The sequence below is a fragment of the Nomascus leucogenys genome, chromosome 4 (genome assembly GCF_006542625.1).
Source record: "Nomascus leucogenys isolate Asia chromosome 4, Asia_NLE_v1, whole genome shotgun sequence".
In the NCBI taxonomy this organism is placed as follows: Eukaryota; Metazoa; Chordata; class Mammalia; order Primates; family Hylobatidae; genus Nomascus; species Nomascus leucogenys.
Window position 1 is genome coordinate 100,033,839 of NC_044384.1, and position 18,020 is coordinate 100,051,858.

General features: G+C 53.9%; 1 protein-coding gene across 4 annotated transcripts in view; it reads right to left on the bottom strand.

Moving 5' to 3' along the window:
* TEX264 (testis expressed 264, ER-phagy receptor) overlaps positions 1–18,020 on the bottom strand; it is a 33,519-nt gene that overhangs the window by 13,240 nt on the left and 2,259 nt on the right. For all 4 annotated transcript variants that reach the window (XM_030811669.1, XM_030811670.1, XM_030811672.1 and 1 more), the window contains exons 2-3: positions 16,916–17,207; positions 6,599–6,820 (exon numbers count right to left, since the gene is read on the bottom strand). In XM_030811669.1, the coding sequence (XP_030667529.1) occupies positions 6,599–6,820; positions 16,916–17,173 (480 nt within the window). In that variant the 5' untranslated portion in view covers positions 17,174–17,207. The remainder of the gene's footprint in view (positions 1–6,598; positions 6,821–16,915; positions 17,208–18,020) is intronic.

The window sequence follows — 18,020 nt, forward strand, 5'->3', positions numbered from 1 at the left end:
TCCTGTGCCCAGAGCAGCTGCCAAGGCCTGCCTTAATGAGTGCCTGCTGGGCAAGTGGGTACACAGCCTCTTCCTGTGCTTTGCCTCGGCTCCCCCAGCAGTCTCCTAGACCTGAAGCCTCAGCCTCCAACTATGACTACCAGGGCTGGAGAAAGAAGAAAAGAAAGCCCACCTTAGGGCACCATCCCAAGCATATCCCAAATTGATGACAAGTCCTCAGCCTCTTGGTTCCAGCCCCACTTATGTACAGGACAGAGTGCCAAAAGGCATGTAGCCATCAGAACGATCCTCAGCCTAAGGGACCCAGACTGGACTCAGCTACCGCTCCATCCCTTGACCTTGGGGCACCTTCCTTCCCTAGGCCTCAGCCTCCCCATCTGTAAAACAATGGGGATGCTGGCTTTGATTAGGACTCTATGACGCCTCCTAGCTGGTTCCTCCATGCACAGAACAATGACACACACAAGAGACCTCAGTAAATAACTGCTGAATAAGTGACTGAGCTGAGATGCCAAGAGGGCCTCCCTTGTTAAAAACAAAGTTTGGAAGCTTCCCATGTTAGCTTGGCAAAGGTGACAGGCAGGAAGAGGGAAATGACCACAGATTTCACATTCCTGTTGGGGCTCCCTCACCTGCTTTTTTTTTTTTTTTTTTGAGACGGAGTCTTGCTCTGTCACCCAGGCTGGAGAGCAGTGTCGTGATCTCAGCTCACTGGGCAGTGTCGTGATCTCAGCTCACTGCAACCTCTGCCTCCCGGGTTCAAGCAATTCTCATGCCTCAGCCTCCTGAGTAGCTGAGATTATAGGTGTGTGCCACCAAGCCCAGCTGATTTTTGTACCTTTAGTAAAGATGGGGTTTCACCGTGTTGGCCAGCTGGTCTCAAACTCCTGACTTCAGGTGATCCACCCACCTCAGCCTCCTAAAGTGTGGGGATCACAGGCGTGAGCCACCACGCGTGGCGTCCTCACCTGTATTTCCCTGCCGAGGCCTTGTTGGCTCTGCACTGGTGTTTTGGCCCCAGTGTGGACTCAGACCCACCCACTGACTCCCTCAGGGTCACTGAGGCAGACTAAGGGGAAACAAACACAAGGGGTTCTATGCCCAATGGACAGAACACAGGCTGTGGCCAGGCTGTTTCAAGCTTCCTCACAGCCACTGCTCAACAGGCTGACCCACTTCCACAGGCACCCTACTGGGGCCCATAGGCCTTAGTTCCAAGCTGGCTGCCCCATAATGCTATCACCCACCACTCAGGAGTTCAGTCACCACCACCCCAGGAGAACTCCAACCTGCAGCTCCCCAGGGTCCCTCCAGGTCCGGCTTCCAATCAGTCATACTTGAGGGGACTCAAGACAAGTGCCTCTCTTTGGAGCCCCTGCCCTACCTAAGGGCCGGACCCTGGTGTCTCCCAGCTCCACTCACACTGCAGTTACAGCATCCTCAGGATCGAGAACAGACATGCAGTGGGTACTGGAACTGGCATCTGCCCAGTGTTGCACCTCTCTTAGGACAGAGGTTTTCAAACCAGCTGAGCCTCAGAAGCTCCCTTCCAAACGAAAGCTCAAGACACCTGGGTTGTAAAACTCACAGGCAGAACTACTCCAGGTGAAGCAGGAAAGGGTCTGAGTACAGCTCCCGCCCCAGACTGATAGCCACAGGGCACCTCAGCACAGCCAGAGCAGTCTGAGAACTATGGTCTGGGGTCCTTGCCTTACTTTCTTACTTTACTTCCTTACCTTTATTTCCTTCCTTCCTTTTTTTTTAATGTTTTTACTTTTTTTTTTTGAGATGGGTTTCACTCCTGTTACCCAAGCTGATGTGCAATGGGGTGATCTTGGCTCACCGCAACCTCTGTCTCCTGAGCTCAAGCAATTCTCTTGTCTCAGCCTCCCGAGTAGCTGAGACCACAGGTGCACGCCACCATGCCCAGCTAATTTTTTTGTATTTTTTTTCTGTAGAGACGAGGTTTCACCATGTTGTCCAGGCTGGTCTCAAACTCCTGAGCTGGAGTAATCTACCTGCGTCAGCCTCCCAAAGTGCTGGGATTATAGGTGTGAGCCACCATGCCCCCTTCATTTATTTATTTATTTATTTTTGAGACAGAGTCTCACTCTGTCACCCAGGATAGAGTGCAGTGGCACAATCATGGCTCACTGCAGCCTTGACCTTCCAGGCTCAAGCGATCCTCCCCCCTCAGCCTCCTGAGTAGCTGGGACTACAAATGCCTGGCTAATTTTTTTTTTTCTGTTTTTTTTTTTTTAGAGGCAGGGTCTCACTTATGTTGCCCAGGGTGGTCTTGAACTCCTGGGCTCAAGTGATCCTCCCGCCTCCGGCTCCCAAAGTGTTGGAATTACAGGCATGAGCCACCACACCTGGCCTTATCCCTTTAAGCCTCTGGTAAGACAGTCCCAGTCAACCCAGCTGTCTCAGAATTCAGCCACCAAGGTTCCCCTTACAGGCTCACTATATCCCCTCAGTGACCCCTCCCCACACGCTTTTCTCCAATTTGATGGTGGATACTCAGACATTAGTCTGACCTCCAGAGCCACCTGCACTCCCCAGCCAATCAGCCACTACATGAACAATGCCCTATAATACCCTAAACTTGGGAGAGGAAGCTCAAACCATTTTACAAAGACCCTCCCCTAAAAACTCCCTGAAATCAAAGACCATGGGGAAGCGCACTTATGAAAAAGATTCTGGACAGGCCTGGAAGAGAAGTCAGGCATGGGGGCTTGGCTGTGCCAGTCAAACACTCTCAATGGCGTTCCTCACCAAGTGCTACAGACAGATATGAGCAAACTGCACTAGAGACCTTACACACACAATCCCACACATTGAATTCCCAGGCCCATCCCTCAGTCCTGGTCTGTTCCATGTGTCCAAAGCCTTCCCTGGACACTCATTAAGACTGGTGAATTTGGGGGCCTCTGCCCATTGCTCTGGGCTCACATCTGGGCCCCATCTCTCCTCTGCAGGTTTGCAATTTCAAGCAAGCTCTGTTCCATCCTGCAGCTTCCAGAAGACACCCCCTTCTTGGGACTTGGGGAGTGGTCTCCTCCTGTACTAGAGGCCACCTCCTTGGACTCCAGCGCAGCAGCCTGACAAAGCTGAAGCATCTTCCATATGGAGTGATGGTCACACAGTACCCATGGATTCCTGGGGAATGAGTGTTCAGCCTGGGGGCCCTTAGCAGTTTATATGGAGAAAGGCAGAGTTCCAGCTCCTATAGCAGTTTGCCAGGCTGCCAAGCTGGGGAAGGCTAGCCAGAGAGCCAGAGGCTGCCATGCAAACCAGGAAAGCTGAGATCAGCCATCCCTTCCAGAATCCCGAGAGTCCTGACAAGTGCTTCTCCTTGGGCCTCTCGCCGTGAACTTCAGGTCCCTCTGTCCCATGAGACCAATCCTGTTCCAGGCTCATGCATATCTGCAACTCCCAGGACAGCAGCTGCTCTCCACCTCCCAAACCCAAAGCTAAGATCCATTCACCCCTGCCCCTCACCCAGCCTCTGGAGAGGCTGGTGAGCCTGCCAAGTCCCCCCCGCTGCAACTCTTGACAGCAGGGCTCCTGGCCTCCCTCACCCCTGCCAAAGCAGAAAGCTGACGGCTGCTGTCATTCCATTTGAAGAGCCTTCACAGCAGTCCCAGATCCAGAGAGAAAAAGAAGGGTGTACACACGCGCACGCACACACAGTTAAAAGCTGTCGGTGCTAGAAGAGTCAGAAGGACCTAGTCTCATTAGTAATCTCCTTTCTCTGACCCCAGGGCGGGGGAGATGAAGGCAGGGATGGAAAGGAGCCTTATACTCTCTCCTTGCTGTCTCCTGGGCTGAGAGAGGCACAGGGCCACCCCTGTCCACTGCAGGCTGTGACCAGCAAACAGAGCTGGCCCCTTCCTCATCCCTCCCCTGGCTTTGTTCCCCAAGATGCAAGGTCAGGCTAAACACAGGCACAGAGGCAACCCCCACACCCTGCTGCCAAAACAAGCCCAGGACCTTGGGCCATGCCTCTTCTGTGGGCAGCCGGCCTCTATCTTACTCTCCCCGCTGATGGCCAAGCCCACACAATGGCATGCCTCACAGATGTCTCTGGGAGAAGACCCTTGCTCTCCCCCATATCACTGGCTTCCTTGTCTCAACCCCCACTCCAGGAGCACAGCTGACAGGCTCCCATGGGAGCGGGGAGGAAGGAGGAAGGGCTTTCATCAAAGAGGTGACGTCAAAACCAGGCAACTTGTGAAGCTGTCAGGGGCCGGGAAATTTGGACAAAGGTGTCTAAAAATAAACCCCTGAAGCCAGGAAAAGGCTTTGGTGGCTGAGTTGCTCGCCACCACAACCACATGCCACACGTCCTGTTCTGAGGTCTGGAACCCAAGAAGTCTCTTCCCAGGGGTGCCCCTCCAGATGGGCCCAGGAGGTTGAGGATGGCACCGATAGGACTGGAGAGGCCTTCCTTGAGTGAAATGGGGCGGGACTCCCCAGAGGTGGCACACTAAGCAGGCCTAGGGCACTGGTACCTTCCTTCCTGCCCACACCACCAGCCAGCCCGCCCCCACCTCCAGTCCAATTGCAGCCAGGAAAGCACATCCTGCCCCGCACCCCTTCTGGCCACCACCCTCCAGCTCACAAAGGAAACTCCCCCCTATTCTCCCTGTGCCCCTGCCCTACCACCGTGACAGCCCTTCCCTTTCCAGGTCTTCTCACTCCTGATTCTTCAAACCTGTCTTTGACCACCAAGGACACAGCTGGTGACCCAGGGCCTCATTTATTCATTCCTCAGCCCCAACACCAGACTCCAGGGACATCTGAGCTCCCTTTTCCATCATCAACGCTCTGTCCCTTTCCCCAAGCTGCTTTGGTGAACAAAGTTGCAAGGATCCTCCAAGTGTACCAGGCTCTCACTCCTACTGACTCTCTTGTCCTGTTCCCTGACCCCTGCCACACTGGCCACGCCCTCTGCACCGCCTTTGCTGCCACAGGCTGTCCACCGCCTACCTGGCCCCACAAAGGCAGGGAGGCACAGGGCAGCCTCCCAGGTCAAATACTGCCAACAGGCTGATGTCCCCAAATATATCCACCAGCCCAGCCTTTACTCAACTCCAGGCCACACATACCATTGCTGACTCCACACCCCTCAACTTAGATGTATCTCAGGCAGCTCCCCTGACATAGCCCAAATAGCCACCTTCCCCCCAAAACCAGGGCCTCCCTCAGTTCCCCACATGTCAGTGAAAAGCATCACTACACACTTGCCCACCTGCCCAGGCCAGAGGGGAGCAGAGCCCTCTGTGACTCCCTCACTGCCTCTTCTTCCACAACAGCAAATCCACCCAAAGTCCATCAGTTCTATCCCAAAAGTGATTGTAAATCTCCATCCTTATCCACAGCTCTATAGCTGCTGGGCCTGCCCAAGCTGCCACCACTCACACTGGGATTCATGACAGCCTCCTAGGCTAATTCCTTAGCCCTAGGCCTAAGCATCTCCACCTGGTCCCAGATCTGTGGTCCAGTCCCACCCTGCCCAGAGATGGGACAGCTCATCTTGTACAGACGTGGCTCCAACTGTGTTATTTTCCTGGTTGGAACACTGCAGTGACTTCCTGCTGCATTTAGACCAAAGCTCTGCCTAGAAGTTCTTATCTCCTCTCTAAAGGCTCTTCTAGGACTCCACCTTGAGGTTATCTCCTCTGAGAGGCTGTCCCTGACCATTCTGTCCAAGTTGGTTCCCTGACTTTTCTCACCCTCTCCTTCTCTAGCACATGTCCTATTTTTGTCTGATATTTATTACCTATCTTCACCACCTCACTGTGAATGTCTGTTTCATGCACCAACGTTTCATTCACATTGTGCCCATTATAGCACCTGGCACTCAGACAGTAAATACAAGTTAAATGAATGAACAAACAATCACGTCCAAGCCCAAACTGGGGTCATTTCCCCAGCAACCAAGTTTACAAAATGTTTAGGGGAGGAGGGATGTGTACCAGGGCAAGTTTTAAAAAAATTTCTGTAGACACAGAAACCTGTCAGATGACCTGGTGACTGGCTCTCCTTCCTCCAGGAAGGTTGGGCTGCCAGCATTGCCAGTAACCAAGTCAGGAAGTAAAGGAAACAGAGCCTGCCACTGCTGCCCCAGCCCTGGCCTCTGGGAGCAGGTGTATAAGCCCATGCACAGGCAGGGCCACAGGCAATACATGATTACCTGGGGCCTGCCCAGACACTGGAAGCCTCAGGTCCTTGCTTTGCAGGCCTCCAGCAGGATGAGAATAAAGTGGCCTGTCCATTCATCTGAGCCAGGAGTGTGGGATAAGCACTAAGGATGTCTTTGGTCAAAGCCAGAGCCAAACTAACCAGACCAGGTTTACGAACAAGCTCTCCATGCTCTTGGGATATGCGCCGGCTCCCAAAAAATCTTGGGCATCTGAAAGAGATGCCAGCAACCTCTGCCCATCTTCCTAGCTCCACAGGTACCTGTTCCATGAGGGCCCCAGGGTGCTGCTCTCCCAAAACAACTTCGTCCTCCCATTCTAGGCAGTCCTCCTCAGCTCCACCCAAGGGGCCTGGCTGTCCCCAACACACACACCCCAGGCCTGTGCCTCACCTTGATGTAGGTGTCCAAGGCAGGATGGACACGGCGGGTAGCCAGCCAGATGGACAGGATGGTGGTGTAGGGGAAGGTGGCTGTCACCACATGGCTGGGTGCCGGGAAGGAGAACACCTTGAAGCCAAATTTCTGGTAGAGGTCGATGAGCTCAGGGGAGGGCGATTCCTCACCTTCACTCAGGATGCTGCCCACGGCACATCGGCACTTATCAGGGGGCACCTGGGGAAGCAAAGAATGGGTGTGAGAGTTGGGCAAAGGAAGGAGGCCCTCAGACTTCCTTCCTCCTGGGGCTGTGCCACATCAGGCCTAAAAGAACGAGAAGCTCCGACAAGCCATGCAGCTCCAGATACCAGGACAGAGCTAGCTATTTTCTTACTGGAACCCACCTATGGCCCCTGCCTGTGGCATCATACCACAGGACTCTCATCTATTCCTTCAACAAACATGCCATGCCCTGTGGAAACCCAGGGATCATAGTGAGGGGTTAGACTTGGTCTCTGCCCTTCTGGAGGCCAGGAGAGGGAAGGGCAGAGAGGACCTCTGAACCATCACCCTCCACATGGCTCCACTGAGGGGGCCCTTCCACCCCACCATGAGACCCTCTGTCAGCCCCCATGCCCCAGGGCCACCAGCAGAACTGTACAGTGGCTGATCCCGCAGCCTGAGTCCAGCACAATCCTATTAGCTAATTTCCCTCCTATCTCCTGGAGAAGAGCAGGCTTCACAGGCAGAGAAATTATGGCAGGCAAGGGAGCAAAACTAAGGAGTGGGAATAAAGAGCTCAGAGCCCTCCAAGGTCATGCCCTAGGAAAGCAAGAACATGTGTGTGTGTGTTTACACACATGCTTGCAGGGTCAGAACCTGCCAAGTGGCTGTGGAGGGGCTGCAGGAAGCACCTGTCAGGACATAGGATTGGGATCACTGACATCTGGGTTGCTGGTGAAATTCTGTGAAGAGATCATCCTCCCCATCCCTCTGGTAGGGCCAGCTACCATCACCAGAGCCTCTAGACTTCTTCTGCAACCCATGGCTCATCCAGGGACCTATCCCACTTCCTAAGTCCCTTCCTGGCTAAAAACCAAGACCACTGGTTCCCCTCCAAGTCTCTGTAGGTTGCTAGTGCCTGCACTTCCCATTCTGCTCGCCTCCCTACCTAGCTTCCCTCCTCTGGCCTCCAGAAACTTCAGCCATGTAAGGCTCCTATGTGAGCCTCCAACACTTCCTAGGACTGAACCAAGGCTGCAAGGCCCAGTACTCATTTCTCCTGGCATCAAGAGGCCTCACTTTGTCTCACCTACTGCTACCTGTTTCCCATGTCAGCTTTCCAGGAGCCTAAGTCTGTACCAGCCTTCAGGCTGGGCCCTCAGAGGCATATGATCTTGAATCCAAGAGATTCAGCACAGACCTTGTACCCTCAATCCTGGGTTTTGCTCAACTCTGAAGGCTCCTTTCTCCCCACCCACCGCAAAAAATTTTTTTTTGCCAGCAGTTCACCTTCACAGGGATGACCCCTAAGTTTAAAGAGGCTTCTCCCTCTACCTCCACTTACTCCTCTCCCCAGTCCTCCTTCCCAGCACTGTGAAGTCATTATTACCTGTTCTCACCTCTCCCTCCCATTACAGCCCTTTCCAAGCCCTCTCTGAAATCCACTGGGGGTTTCTCAGCCCTGAATGGCCTCCTCTACTCAGGCCAACCCAGCCCTTCCTTTTAGTCACAGTTTGCCTGGTACTTGGGCACCTATTCCAGGCTCTCACTTCTAAGCAGACCCTAACGGTCACCCTCAACTGTCTGCAGCTCTGGTCCCCTTGCAGCCCCCTTGAAGCCTATGGCATCCAAACCTGGCTCAGAGCTTTAGTAGCAGGCAACAGGGTGTAGTGGTCAGAAACAGCTTGAGAGAGGCAGGCCACGGTGTGAATCTGAGTCGTGTGATTCTAGACAAGTCCCTTGGGTTCTGGGAGCCCCAGTTCCTCAATATCTACTTACAGAACTGCCATATTAAACAAGAAACTTCAAGAGAGCTTAGCCTGGGTCCAGCATTCAGCAAGTGCCCCATAAGTGTTGGTTATTAGTAGCTATGACACAGTCCAAACAACTGTCCATGGCCTAGAATGCCAGACCACCCAAACCTCTGAATATGCAGCTCCTCCCTGCCTGTCCTTCAAGTTCAAATGCCCTCTTGGAGAGCCTTTCAGGGTGGCTCAGTGGCACTCTGTTCTCCCCCAATATTTTGCTGTAAACTCTCTTGCCCTCTGCAAGTCTACCTTGCACACAGTCACTTCTTTTGGCCTGAAGCTCCTCCCACCCCACCCAGAGGCACAGGAGATCACTGCAATACCATCTCTTGTCTCTAGATGGTGGAACTGCCCTACTCAAACGCCAAGACTTGAGAATGACCAGATAGGCAGGAAGTTATCTGGCAGACCTCCTGCTGACAAGCCAAGAGACACTGCCTGCCACAAAGCCTATCTTCATGTCCCTGATCCTACTAACCTGTGCTGTGCAAGAGAAACATCTACATAAGTCACATAGAGAAACCGATGAAAGGTCACTTGATCTCTGCCTTTCTGTTTTTTTTTTTTTTTTTTTTTTTTTTTGAGATGGAGTCTCGCTCTGTCCCCCAGGCTGGAGTGCAGTGGCGCAATCTCGGCTCACTGCAAGCTCCGCCTCCCGGGTTCACGCCATTCTCCTGCCTCAGCCTCTCCGAGTAGCTGGGACTACAGGCGCCCGCCACCACGCCCGGCTAATTTTTTGTATTTTTGGTAGAGACGGGGTTTCACCGTGGTCTCGATCTCCTGACCTCGTGATCCGCCCGCCTCGTCCTCCCAAAGTGCTGAGATTACAAGCGTGAGCCACCGCACCCGGCCTGATCTCTGCCTTTCTATAGCTGGCTTGCCTGGGTTTGAGTTCCAGGGTCTTTCCTGGGAACGCTTCAGCAGCCCTTATGGGACTCCCAGCTCAACATCCTCTTCAGTAGCCAAAAGGCACCAGAACACATGTGGTCATCTTGCTCAGAACCTCTCAATGGCTCCCAATTTACCTCTAGGATGAAACTAAATTCACAAGCCAATAGGCAGGCTCTTTTGGAGTGGCCCACATAACACTGCATGAATTTGCCCACACACTCACCTTGCACTCCCATTCTGCAGCCTCAGGCCCCAGCAGGGGCCAGAGCCCAGATGGGCAGGCACCTACTGAGTGTCTGCCTGGCAGAGGGAGGGATGGATCCAGGCTCTGGCCCAGCCTGCCTTGCCAGCCTCCTCACCTGCCACACCCCCACACACACCCACATGAAACTATTTGCAGCTCCCCAAACATGCCACATCCTCCCATGCTTCCTGCCTTTGCGTAAGCTACTTCCTCTGCCTGAAATGTCCTTCTTCACCCTATTCCAGAGTCCCTTCTGCCTGGGAAACTCCTGCCCATCCTGCAAGACTCAGCTCAACTTTCCCCTTCAAAGCCTTCTGTTGCTCTCCACCAAGCAGCCCCTCCTCTCTGATCCCAAGTACCCACCAGGGAGCAGGTCTTGTGCTGCACTGTAACTGATGGCCTCCCCATCTCTCTCCATCACTCCAGGCCTCTAGGCAAAAAGGTCCAGGATCCTGCGCACACAGAAAGTTCTTGAGGCATGCTCAGTGACAGTACATGCATCCACACACAAGCCCTGCACCATAACAAACTTCCTCTCCCTCCACCTGGGGAAAAGGCAGAGCTCCTGTCACAGTGGAAGAAGGGAGCTAAGAAGACAGGGCTCCCAGGATCCAGGAGGTGTGTGGGGCACAGCAGCTCCTTTCCTGGCTGAGCAACTCCCTAATTCCACAAGTAAGAACACTTCCTACCCCCTCCCCTGCCCTGGCCTAACGAGGAGCCTAGAAGGTCTCTCAGTAAGCCTACCACCCACTAAGCGGCCCCATGCAAAGTTGAAACTGGGAAGCAGCTGAACAAGGCACCAGCAAGGAGGAAATGGGACAGGCCCTAAAATAGCCTAAGGAGTGGCAAGGCTGATCCAGTGGCAGAGGAAAGCTTTCCTGGCCTCCCAGTAAAGCCCAGACCCGCCTCCAGGGAAAAGGCCTACTAAGGCTGTCAAGCGCCCAGAAGGTTGGGATGTCCTGATGGGCAAGAGACCCCATCTACCTTGGCTCAATGCAGTATCTTTATTTGGGCCTAACCCTAGGACATAGGCCTGGGCCTCCCAGCTCTACCTGCCTGCTCCTCTTCCTCCCCAGATCAGCTATTTCTCTGGGTACCTCTGCCCAGAACAAGAATTGCACCAGAACTAGTACCTACAAGGAACCACATCTGGGAAACAGGGCAGTGGCCAGACCCACCACCATTCAGGGTAAAGACAAGCCCATCCAGGATGTGTCCTGAAAGCAAGAGTACCAGGAAAACAACAGAGGCATGCCAGGCCCCAGAGCATCTCCTTTGGGCTGAAAAGCCTCCTGAGTCCCATTACTGGGAGAAGAGGGCAGTCTGCTTAGAACCTGAAGCTTCCAGGTATGAGCTAGTCCTAAGGCTGGCCCCACTGCCCCTTCCTGAGTGGTGTCACAGTGCCCTGCCGACCCTGTTGTGTGAGGCTATAGTGAAGACAGCCACCTCAGGGCCCCTGCCAAGCCAAGACCTCGCTGAGTCTGGGAACTGGACAAGACTGATAATCTTCCAGGATGCAGGAATGAGAAATGGTGTCAGTGGCCCAGACCAAATGTAGTCATTGGGTTCAGGGTTAATAGAAACTGCCAACCCCAGGCCCACAACCTACACAACCTGACAGGGACAGCAGCACCATCTCTCAAACACAGGCACAGAGGCCTGCCCTTACTCTTCCCATGCCAGCCCACTGACCCAGAGCTACCCAAGTTAAGGGGGAAAGTAGAGGCAGGGCCCTTCATTTGCACTTGTACTCCCAAGGGAATAGAGGAGCTGCACTGGCCCATGACCAGAGGGTTGATACAGGACCTTGTTTGCCCTCCTAGGTGCTACAGGTCAACACACCAACCCCCAACTTCCCTGGGAAGCTTATGCCCAAAGGCACACGGAGACAGGCACCAGTCAGGACACGAGATGATGCAGACAGCCAGGCCAGAGGACAGGACTCATCATTCTTCAGGCTCGGGAGGAAAGAGAGGAGTCAACAAGATACCAGCCCTCAAAGGTGAGTTTACTTAGAAACCTTTCACAAACCTTCCTCTATACCCCTGTACCTTCAAACAGAATCCTAAAAACAGCTGATATCCGACCAGGCACTCACCACTTTCCCCAGACGCTGCCTTCCAAGCATAAGCTCATTAAATCCAAACAGCCTTCTGTGGTTGGTACTGTTTTCAACCCTGTTCCTGAGGCCCAGACAACCAAGCCATTCAGCCAAGGTCACACAGCAAGGCAGTGCTGAAGTCAGGATTCAAACCCAAGCAGACCAGCTTCAGAGCTGCGCCACACAACCCAGAGGCATTCAGGAGTCCGAGAAATTAGCCCTGGTGAAAGCGGGCTGCACAATGGCTTTTCCCTGCACTGTGCCGCCTCACACGGCCCAGACAACCTGCAGGAGGCTGGGACTAAACCAGAGAGGCAGGCAGGGTCCCTAAAAGTACAAAGTCCCAGTGGCACGAGGTCCTCAGGCAGGACTGGATGTCAAGTGTGACACCCACCTATTAAGAGCTGGGTACTGGGCCATATCATTATCAATTAGCCCCCACAAAACAAAAACCCTGAGGTAGGGATTCTTTTATCCTCATGTGACAGATAAGGAGACATACTCAGACAGGCCAAGTGACTCACCTAAAGTCACACATTGGTTAGCAGTGGAGCTGTGATTCAAACCCAGAGGGGCAAATCCAAAGCCCCTTCCTCTCACACCTCATCTCATCTCACCTCAAGGGCAGTGCTAGTGGGCAGAGAGGAGCTCGTGCTTCCAGACCTGTTCCACATAGTTAAACTGCTGCACAGCAAATGCCTGGACTCCACCTGGCAGAAAATAACCATGGAGTAACCAGGATAGGGGGCGGACTGAGCCCTCAGGAAACATCCCAGCCCACATTCCCATTGCCTTTGTTGAGGAGGTCAGTCCTGGGAAATCCTACTCCCTCACCCCTTCCCAGGCTCCATCCAAACTAAGTGCCTCCAGGGAGGGCAGGGAGCCTCCTCTCCACACACACTGAGGGAAGAGGGAGTGTCACACAGGCCTACATCAGAACTCTCACCAGCCTCTGTGAGGCTGTGGTCATGCCAGCCAAATGACCACAGGCCCCTGCAGACCTAGTGGCCCTGGGCCTTGGTTCTCATTGGACTAGGGGAAAGGAGGCTTCAATGGCAGTCTTGTTTACTAAAGGCAGAAGCAAGTACCACCAGTTCCCCAACCCAATCCATGCCTGGAGCAAACACCACCTCCTAGGTAGTAGATGCAGGCAGCAAATACAGGCCCACTTGGGCCACATAAATTGAACTAGCTGCCACACCCATCTTGCCCCAGCCAGGCTCCCCATATAAGCAAGCAGGCAGGTTGCTTAAGCCCCAAACACAGCAGCGGAAGGGTGGGGCAGGAGGTAGAGAGCCAGCCTGGCAGACAGGATGGGCCTACAGGCACAGTGACAGCAGCCCAGCCACTAGGGCCTGTCCACAGGCCAGAGCTGGCCAGGATCAAACGAGGCACTCAGGGTCCTCTTAGCTCCTTCCTTCCCCTCCAACACTGAAGGCTCCCAGAGGGACTAGGCCCCAAAAGGGAGCCTGAAGTCACTTTCCAAGCCCCCAGCACCCACCCCAGAAGCAGGGCTGAAGGCAGAGCAGTTTTTCTAGCTAGGACCCTTCCCCAGTCATGCAAGGGCAGTATGGACCAGTGTGTGTAAGGGAGCAGATCTGTGACTGACATCCGCCTACATGTGATCCTTACCTCTGAACTCATCCCCCATCCCTTGCATACCTTGAAGAGGAATGGCCCACACTCCACGAATGCTGGGCTCTGAGGTGGGTGAGTACACCCATGAGCTCCTGCCAGGGTCTGTCCACTTCCCAACAGACTTCTTCCCCACCTTCCCATCCCCAACCATGCCAAGGCTTTCAGGGATGGAGAATGGAATCCTTCCTCCTGCCTCACAGGAACCACTCACCCAGACCTGCAGCCTCTTCCCATACAGGACTCCAGGGCACAAGGCTAACAGCTCCAGCAGCAGCTACTATGAACAGGTCCACAGCAACTGCCACTGTCCCACCTTAGTGGTACCCTTTCTTGTGCTACTTCCTGGGTCCACACCCAGCCTAGGTGGGACCAGCCTCCTCCCTGCCCAGCAGAGGACAGGAAGAGGCATGGCTAGGGAGCTGTCCGTCACACCTCATGGGGGTGGGCAGCATCTAAAGCCAGGTGGCACCTCTCACCTAGTTACTCACCACCCCACTCACAGAGCCTGACACAGCCTCACTGCCTCCCCACACTCACAGAGAAGCAGATTCTGGCTCCTGTTGCTCTGGGCTAGGGAAGGACACAGTGCGGGTGGGACACTCAACAGGTCAGCCTCTATTCTCTTTCTCTGAGAACCAGAGCACGCCCCAGGCTGCACACTGCTGGTGGAGGCAGCGTAGGGGGCAAAAAGCTTGGGTTCTCAGCCCACTCCAGGACCAGGATGGGGCCTTTCCTCTAGGCTCCTAACACTCACACACTGGCAGGTCCCGGTCCCCATGGTACCCTAGTGCCCAACACAGAGCCTGGTACAGAGCAGGTGCTCAGATATTTGTTAAATGAAAACAAAAACGTATGAGATCAGTACCTTACTCCTACTATCTGAACCTGTTTCTCCCTCCATAATATGGAGTGTGGACCAGGAGGCCTCAGGTCCTTCCGGACCAGTCTGTGATAGCCATGAGCAGAGAATGCACTGACCAGCTCCCAGAGTAAATGGGGACCCAAGTGTCCCTGGGCCATCCCAGGTGCCAGAGTGTGACCTAGCTCTAAATGGGGACACAGGTGTCTTCTGGACTGACCCAGGACTGGGATGGGCAGGGTCAGAAGGGCCACCTTGACTTGTTCATCATCCTCTGTGCCAGCCAAATGACCACAGCCAGGCCAAGGGTCTAGGTTTGCTCAGTCTGACTTCTCAGCATATGTTTGCACAAGTGGTTTTCCCCCCCATCTTTGTTGTTGTTAAGCATCTGTTGAGGGCTAAGTGCTGGGGTAAATGCCTCACCTGTATCACTTAACTCTTCTCAGTCTACTATGAAGCAGTATTTTATCATTACTCTGCAGACAAGGAAATAGAGGCTCAGAAAGATTATGTGATATGCCTAAGATCACTCAGCAGGACAGTGATGGGACAGAATCAGAACTTGGGACTGCTAGCCTCAAGGCTGTGCTCTCAGGCCACAGTCCCCCAGACAAGCACCCAAGTCAGACTATGACCAACCAACCCTGGAGACCCAGGGCCCACCCCACGGGGTCCACCCATCTCTGGGAAAGCTGCAGGAGGCAGTGGCCAGGCCAGAATATCCCATGCCAGGCTTCTTCCATCTCACTCTTCCCTAGACCAGCCTCCAGCACTGACCCCAGGGTACCCTGCTGCCTTAGCCCTTTCCCATCCAGGAATTAGCACCTCCAACACAAGACGCAACCTGTTGATTCCAGAACAGGCAGACACGCCAATGAGAAGACAGCCAGCTACAAGGACTCTTCTTGCAGATGGCTCTGACTGGGCCAGGTGTGGAAGGAGGGGCGGGGCTTATACAACAGAGCCCTTGAAGGGGTGAGGGTCACACATCTGGTCTAGGAGCTCCCCATAGCCCACAGTCTGTCCCATCCCACTCAGGCTCCAGTGCTCCCAACTTCAGTTAGTGCCATCTCCTGGCCATGTGACTGCAAAACCTCAACCAACCCATGTCACCTCTCACCTGGGCCCAGCCCAATCTCTTCTACGGCCTCCTGCCTCATCTCCTTCCCTCCTCCACCTGCCCTTCAGCTAACTTCCTAAAACAAAGGTGGCAAATTGTGCCACACCCTTCTTCTCAAGCTGCTGTACTTCCCCACCACCTGGCTGGGAAAACCCTTCCACCTTTCTCCACCCAAGACATGTCTACTAACCACAATTCTCCGGTCATCCCATGTCTTCAGGCTCTTGCTGTCACAGTTTTCTCAGCCAAGTACCCCTTCCCAACAAAGCAAAATTCTACTTACGTGAGAAGGCCCAGCTGAAATCTACCCCTTCTCTGAGCCTCCCCAGCAGACTCATGGCAGCCTCCCTGAATCTACAGCTCAAAGTTCTGTGGACATCAAGCACAGTGTCTTGTTGGAGAATCACTTATGTGGGGCTGACATGTCAGCCACACAGAGCTTCCTGAGGGCAGAGCCAGGTCTGATTCATCTCCAGAGTGTAGGTGTAGAGTAGAACCTGGCACAGAGAGGGAACCAGCACACCCTGTTTCAACTAGTGCCCCAGTAAGCCGGTCAGCACACACTGGGTAGACTGCAGGGCTTGTCCACTTGAGCTCTCCAGGCAAGGAAATCAGAGCTGGGGATTCCAAATGCTTGGTTTGGCATGGCTTAGTAGTAGAGGCTGAAGAACGCTTGACAGAGCTGCCAGCCCATCCAGCTGTGGGCAGCACCACCCCATAGCATAGCAGTAGGTTACATTGGCAAGCTCTGACTCACCATAGGTTGTAAGAACAGCCAGACGCCAACAGGGTGCTAGTGATGCTGGATTAGTTTTTGACTTCAGCATTCTGAACATTTTAAGTAACTCATCTGGCTCCACTAGCCCCCTAGGCCATCTCCTAACTAAGCAGCTTGAGGTCTAAGGAAATGCCATGTCACTGGGTTGGGGGGCATCAGAATGGCTGAAGAGGTAAGATTCCAAGCCCCATGCCCAGTGACTGCCCCCTCAGCCCTCAAGGGCCTACAACTATGGCAGAAGAGCTGAGGGATGGAAAGCACAGAAACAGCAAGATGTAACCCCAAAGAGTGGGCAGAATCTGAATGGCCTGGCCTTAGAGCACTGGCCCCAAATGGAGATGGAAGGAGGGATGACAAGAAGAGGAGGCAGGGGACCAAAGTCCTGGCACAAGCCAGGGATTCATGGTGGTATAGTCCACTGCATTTGGAAATCCACAAGTAGCCATGGGCAAGAGGAATGAGACCTGGGCAAATAGAAAGCCCACAAATGGATGCCGGGAGCAGAAGTCCAGGCTAAATCTGGAAGGCGCTTCAAGCTCATAGAGGAGGGGTTTGCAGGGCCAGCTTGAAGATTCTCCCACCCTTTCCTCAGCAACCAAAACTACCCTCCCCAAAGCAGCCCTGGCCCACCAGGTCCATCGATGGGACAGAACCCCATGGAGACTCCTTACCATGTGGGGGTTGTCATAGTAGACAGCGATGGAGCGGAGCTTGGGAGAGATGCTGCAGCTCTCGGTGAAAAGCCGCCCAGTCTCACCATAGGGCCCCATGTGGAACTTGTAGGCCACAGTGACGTTGCGGATGGGGGGTGACCCAGCACTCACTTCCACCCTAGCCAGTAGCCCTGAGTACCCGGCAAAGGCCAGCAGCGTCAGCAGCAGTAAGAGAGTCAGGCCCCCAATCAGGCCCAGTAGTAGCAAGTCCGACATGGCTCTGGACCCCCAACACTGCACCTCAAGGCAGCTGCAAAGGAGAAAGAAGGGAGAGGAGGCTGGTAGCCTACTCTGACAATGTGCCCACCTGCCCGCCAACCAGTTCTGGCCCAACCTCCTCAGACCTGCCTTGGGTGCTCTGACCCAGAAAGGGGAGGGGCCAGAGGTGTTTACACACAGAGTGACCTAGAAGGGAGCTACAAGGATGACTGAAGCCACAAGCCTCTTTATTTCTTAATCGCAGTTGGTGAGGATCTCAGAGCAGCTCTGTCAGCTGGCAGCGCTGGTCACACCTGGGGAAACTGAGTCATAGGGGGGCACAGGAGTGAGTCAGCCAGAGACATACTCTGGGCCCTGACAAGTCTCCCCCAAGATGTACCAGATACCAGCCAGCCTGCCTTCCCTCCACATTACCTCTTCCTCCCCACAGCTGAGCCATGCCACCAGCCCAGCCTCCCCAAGCCTCAGGGACGACTGCCAGAGGGAGGACTGGCAAATGCTAGGGTCCAAACACTTATTAATGAACAGGGAAACCATAAGGAACAAAAACCTGTGAGGGAAAATGTGCCTCGGGAAGAGAATTTCCTAAGAAACTCTCCTTTTCTAAGTACATCTGGCCTGCAGGGACCTTGCTATCCAGCAAGCTCACCCATCCAGAACCAGAGGAAAGACCAGAGCAAAACGGTCTGAGCAGGTAGAACAAAGTCCAACACTAAGCTTCCCAGACTTGAACCACCAATGTTAACAAGCTTCATCCCAATTTTCCAGCCCATAGAAGAAACAGTGAGTAGTAAGAGGAAAAGGCTGCTAAAAGGGGAGTCGCACGGCAGGAAGAACTAACAAT